Source organism: Anneissia japonica, unplaced genomic scaffold (assembly GCF_011630105.1).
Source record: "Anneissia japonica isolate Jap-2015-1 unplaced genomic scaffold, ASM1163010v1 scaffold25067_len10837_cov115, whole genome shotgun sequence".
NCBI classification, from domain to species: domain Eukaryota; kingdom Metazoa; phylum Echinodermata; class Crinoidea; order Comatulida; family Comatulidae; genus Anneissia; species Anneissia japonica.
This window is the reverse complement of record NW_022714375.1, coordinates 4,599-10,954: the sequence shown is the minus strand read 5'-3', so window position 1 is coordinate 10,954 and position 6,356 is coordinate 4,599. Positions and strand designations below refer to the sequence as shown.

General features: G+C 38.8%; 1 protein-coding gene across 1 annotated transcript; it reads right to left on the bottom strand.

Annotated features, from left to right (window-relative positions):
- Positions 1-2,527: 2,527 nt before the first annotated feature.
- On the bottom strand, positions 2,528-3,959 carry LOC117109006. Its single transcript, XM_033251217.1, has 2 exons — positions 3,529-3,959; positions 2,528-3,398 (listed from the first exon to the last, which is right to left on the bottom strand). The coding sequence occupies exons 1-2, from the start codon at positions 3,957-3,959 to the stop codon at positions 2,915-2,917; spliced, it is 915 nt and encodes a 304-aa protein (XP_033107108.1). The 3' UTR covers positions 2,528-2,914.
- Positions 3,960-6,356: the final 2,397 nt, after the last annotated feature.

The following is a 6,356-nucleotide window of genomic DNA, read 5'->3' as shown; positions in this document are numbered from 1 at the left end:
CATACTTGGTAATTTAATTGGATTAGAATGGTCTTGGGTAAATGCACCCTCAGATTGATTTGAGACGGCCTGGGATTTTTCTTGGTCACTTGTAAGAATGTTGTTTCCAACTTTTAGTGACCGGACACCGGTGTTATCTTACCTTCTTGAGCGTATGTATCGCCAGAAGTTTTTCGGGATTTCTGTCTCTAGAATGCTGTTTACATGGCATCTATGTGAACGCCTAATGGATCTATCCGTAATTTTGCGACTCTTATAAATTTTTCCCAGTCAGCTTTGTTGCCAGTCTTTCTGGCTCTGGTATAAAATTTCTCCTTTCTACAAAGTTTCTTCAACTTGGTAGTAAACCAGAGGGCACGAATGTGACCTTTGACCATTTTATATGGTACAGTCGAGGAAACAATTTTGTGGATGGAGTCCCTGAACCATGACCAATTCTCATCTACCGAAGCAATGTCCGGGTTCCGGTTGAAGTAGCTCTCCTTGATAAGAGCCGCCTGGGTTTTGAAATCTTGGCTATTAATACTTTTCCAGAGAGGAATCTTGCGTGGTGGTCTTTTGTTAGGTTTGGTCTTGGTTATGATGTTTGCCTGTACAATGCAGTAGTCACTTATTCCAGTATGGGGTCTAACATAAAAAACAAGTGATGGGTGGGTAGTCATCAGGAGGTCTAGCGTATTAGCTGTACCATTACTGTCTTGTCTAGTAGGGAAGGTGACTATTTGGGTAAGGTGGTTGTCGTTGGTCAGGTTGATAAGGGTTTGTTGCAAGGTTCCTACACTTCCTGATATAGGGTCATTTTCCCAAGAGAGCCCAGGGACATTGAAATCACCGCCTAGAATAGTGAAAGGTGATCGAACGTCTTTGTCGATCTTTTGAAATGATTCACCAAGTTTCTCTATCGGGGAGTATCCAGTATTCGGTGTCCTGTAAAAGGCACAAATAAATAGTGTCTGTCCAAATAACGCAGATTGGCACCAAAGGAGTTCAGTGTCTTTCCGGGATTAGTCAGTTCTTTCAAGACATGGTATATTTTCATTTACTGCAACAAAAACACCTCCACCGTTACAGTTCCTGTCCTTCCTAAAGACTCTTAAGTGATTTGGAAAGATCTCGGAAGAAGAAATATTAGAATCTAGCCATGATTCAGTACAAATGGTGATATCAGTGTCTTCCTCTTTGAGAAAGGTTCCTAAGAGGGCACCTTTGCCACGCATGCTTCTGCAATTAATAATGGAAATTTTTAAGTTGGGTTGTTTAAAAAGTCTATTGGCCTGTACTGGACGTGATGTTAAGTTACTCCGGGATGTTGGTTGAGAAATAACAGAGTCGTTAGAAGCAGCAGATTTAGCTTTACTTCCAGTGTGTTGGCGTGTAATTTTCCATTCGCCATTAGATTTGTGCATAGTTATTAATGGAATGGTCTGAAGTGTGTTCTTAACTGGATACTTAGGAGAATTCTTCATGTCCTTTGATTTAATGTTCTTGGCGATAGTCCATTTGCCAGAAGATTTAGATTTACATATGGTAATTGGGGTAATAATTGTATTTATGCTATCCGTTGATTTAGTCCAGAGCTTACCCAACTTTAGTAGTCTAATGGGCGAAACTTTGGGTACTTTTGAGGTCTTCGGACTGGATGAAGCAATTGGTCTAGTTGTAGGAGGAATTTGTATATCATTATTGTCCAGAGGCAACAGTGTTTCAAAGGAGTTACTAAAATTAAGTGACTGCATGCTCAAGTTGAAGAAAGTAGAATCTGTGAAGTTAATAATGTTCAGGTAGGGCAGATCCATACCGCACTTTGGTGGTCAGTATGATATGCTAAAGTTTCGTCTGATGCTTCAGAGCAAAGCAAAATAATACATAAAGCCAAACGGATCAAGAAGTATAGATTTAACAAACTTCTGGTTTCCTTAATAATCTTTCGTGTAGGCCTAGATGTTGCATGCAATCTCGATGGAAATCTCTTCCGATTACATTCGGTTTCAGCGTCAGTAAGAAAAAACATGGCGGCGATATGCAGGCTCGTCCCAACTAAATGGGGAGGAGGATTTCCCACACAGTAAAAAGATAAACAGCAGTGCACAACAAATCAGGGTGTATTAAAATCTCGGTTGAGCTTTGGGCGTAGTTTCGAATACAGTGAGAATGTCTAGGCCTCTACAGGACCATCAGGCAAACACAAGATACCAACACGGTCAGCGTACTATACTTGGTTTCGCTGGTGTACAAAGCTTGATTTTCTCCAGGGTGTTATAGTTTAGTTACTATAAATATGTGGGTTTAGTCATAGACAAATGACACAACATGCTCTCAGTTTGACGCTAGCAACGTGACCGTCTTTTATTTGCACTGCGCCCTCATACGGCCATCAGTAGGCTCGTAACATCTCCCTTTCTTTAATTGAAGAATATTGATGATTCTTAATTTTCTATTATGATGATATAGCATTTGAAATATCTATATATATATGAATTAAAGTTAAGCATTATGACTATTTTGTTCTGTTTTATATGTAGTTAATTTATTGTTATTGTTATTCTTTTAAAATTATATAAGTATGTTTGATTTATCAGTTCAGTAATTAAGGGATTTAACAGCGTCTTATAAAACTTTAACACTAACAACTAATTCTAAGAACTACAGTTAAACAAATAAATAAGCAAGGTGACCATCATTGAGGTGGACTACTCTTAGGTCATATTAGGGTTTATTCTGCCCTATTTCTTTCCAATGAGTGCTGAATGAGATGCATGTATGCAGTAAATACTGTTATTTTAAATATAGAGTTCAATGAATGTCCACATTAGCAAAAAGCTTAAAATCAACAACAATCAAACAATGAATTAAAACTGGAACTAATAGCATAACTTCCTTCCTGTTGTTCACATCACATAGATTTGTGTAAACTTTAGTTCATAACATAATCTTTGTATCGTGCTGGCTTCTGTATGTTTGATCTGGTTCTTGTTGAAACACTAGTTTGTGTCGGGATGTTGCTTGTCTGTTCAACAGGTGTAATCGGCTTTCCTTTAGTTAATGCATTGTCTGGTTGAGTGATCGCTGGTTCAATAACATTGGAACTTGGATGGTTTGTCACTGGTTCCAACGTTGGCTGGACTTCATCTGTTGCTAAGCCCATGTTTTCACCTTGACTATTCTGAGTGTCTGATGGTTCCTTTTCTGCTCTAAGGAATTTCCTGTTTCTTCTATATTTTCTTCCATCATTGGTCTCAACTAAATATGATCGAGGACCAACTTTCTGTAAGCATTTGCTCTTTCTCCATTCTGAATGTTGTTGATCAGGTTGGATTCTCACAGTCTCACCGATGTTTAGGTCTGGGAGATCCTTGCATTTTTGGTCATAGTAGAATTTAGCTTTCTTTCCATCCATGCTGGACCATTAACATTAATTCCATCAGATTGGCATCTGCTTTGGTTGCATTTTGTAGTAGCAGTTGTGTGCTTCTGCTTACATTCACATATTCAATTTGGTTGATGTGTTCTATTTCACTACATATTTGCATCTGCTTACGGGTGTTCTTCAAAAATGCTCGGCTTAGGAAATCAGCGATTAACATATCTTTACCCGGAATGTGTTGAAGCTTAAGTTCATACTTCTGTAATTTCAATACCATTCGTTGCAACCGTTTTAATGCGCTGTGTATCGGTTTCTGGAAGATAGGTATTAAAGGTTTATGATCTGTCTGTACATGAACTATGTCTCTGCCATAAATAAATTGATCAAATCGCTCACAAGCGAAGACAATAGCAAGGCATTCTTTCTCTATCTGAGCATACTTTCTTTCAGTCATTGTTAATGCTTGCGAGGCAAAGTAGACTGGCTGACCACCTTGTAGTAATGTGGCTCCAAGTCCATGCTCAGATGCATCACACTGGATAGTTACTTCCTCATTTACGTCATAGTATCTGAGTATTGGTGCATTTGTGATCATTATTTTTAGCTTATTCCAAGCTTCTTCATGATGATCTAGCCATTCCAAGTGTGACTACTTGTATGTTAACCGTCTCAATGGTTCTGCAACCTCTGACAATCGTGGTAAGAACTTTGATAGATATGTCACACACCCTAACATTCTTTGAGTAGCTTGTTTTGAGTCAGGCCTTGGCATATGTACTATAGCTGTTATTTTCTCTGGATCTGGTCAAAGCTCATCCTGGGAAGTAATGTGTCCCATGTACTTGACTTCTTTGAGTCCCAACCTGGCCTTCTTTCTGTTCAGCTTTAAGTTTACTTGTCTAGCCTTTTTTAGGAATGCTCTTAGGTTTGCATTATGGTCGTCCTTTGCTTTCTGATCTGTTTCTCTACATCCGTATACTAGATAATCATCAGCCATGACTGCAATACCATGTAAATCTTCGCTTATCTCATGCTGTCGTCTCTGAAATTCTTCAGGTGCTGTTGATATACCAAATGGCATTCTGTGGTATCTGTACCGCCCAAATGGTGTTCCAAATGTAGTTAAAAAACTACTTTTTTATGTTAGCTTAACCTGCCAAAATCCATCCTTGGCGTCAAGGACACTAACAATTCTGGCTTTAGCTAATTTTGGTAAGATATCTTCAACAGTGGGCATCATATAGTTTGCTCTTTTTATTGCTGTGTTCAGTGGTTTTGGATCTACACAGATCCTGAGTTTTCCTGGTTTTTTAACAACAACCATACTACTGAGCCAATCCGTAGGTTCAGTTACCTTCTCAATGATACCTCTTTGTTCTAAGTCTAGTAGTTTACATTTGAGTTCATCTTTAATAGCAACTGCAACTCTTCTCGGTTGGTTTTTCACTGGTTGTATGGATTCATCTATTGTTATCTCGTATTCACCTGGTAGGCAACCAAGTCCATCGAAAACATCGCTATATGTATCTAGTATGCTCTTGATACTATCTTGGACTGTAGTCTGATGGATGTCTTCTGCCACTGTTATTAAGCCCATTTCTAGTGCTTTAGCTCTAGAAAGTAATGGTGCTTGTGTTGTGTGCATTATTTTGAATGGAAGCTTGTATTCATTTCCTTTATATAGGCATTTTAGCTCTACTTCACCATGCACCTTTACCTTTTGGTCATTGTACATCTTCAGTTTGGTACTGGAATGCATTAATTTCATGTTCATTTCTATCTTATCAAGGTCATCTTGAGACATTATACAGCAGGATGCTCCTGTGTCTATTTCGCATTCAATATTTGCGGATGTACCTGATAAAGTTTCTACTTGGAGCATTATCATCAGCTTCTTGTCACCAATGTTGTTGACAGCTTCTACACTCTCTAAATGAAAGTTTGATTCTGATGATGAATCTTCATCTTCTTCAACTTGATGCGTTCGAGGTGTACGTCTCTGTTTGCTGTGTGTGGCTTGCTTAGTATTTCTACACACAGACGGAAAATGGTTCATTTTTCCGCATTTTGTGCATTTCGTTCCATAGGCTTTGCACTTGGCAATTTTTGATCACAGGCTTTGACGACGTACCTTTTTGATAAGTGTATTTTTTTTTTGGATTATGCTTGTTTTTGTGCTTCACATAATTTACTGCGCTTTGATCTTCTACTGACATTTATTGGATCTGTTGTTTTGTAGATTCACTTATTTTTAGGACTGCTATGGAATCCTTTAAGGATGCAACTTCTTTCTGTCTGAAGATTCTGGCTCGAGCAGCACTATCCTTTGCTCCTAAGACTAGTCGGTCTCTTACTGTATCATGTCATCTTCTACCGCTTCGAACTTGCACGTTCGAACTAGGTAACGCAATCGATCAACATACTGCTCAATACGTTCGTTCTGTTGTTGAACAGCATTATAGAATGTGTATCGTTCAAACAAGATATTATTTTGTTTAAGGAACTGGTCATCTAAGGCCTGGAGTATTTTGTCTGGATCTTTGGAATCTTCTTCAGTTAGGTTAAGATTTCTTAAAACCTTCCTGCACTCTGCACCCATCACAGTTTTCAAAGTTGCACTTTGAATTAACTTAGATTTTGCATTCAACTCAGTTTCGTACTTAACATCGGCTTTGGTGCCGGTAATGTGTTTACCATCGACGACGTCGCTGCTACAGCCATGGTTAATTATGTTGTACTGGCGCCAATCGGCTAGGCCTAGGTCACCAGGGGTCATCTAGCTAGGTATGTATCACTAATAGAACTCACCGCGTTCAGCCTGGCTAGCGGTATACCGTGCGAGTCCCTGTTTAAACTATGTATTTTCGAAGTAACAAACTGTGTTTCGGCTTTCGTATACAACTCCTTCGTCTTTTAAAGGGTTTAAAGTTTAAACTGCACCACTTCTGACACCATGTTATAGTTTAGTTACTATAAATATGTGGGTTTAGTC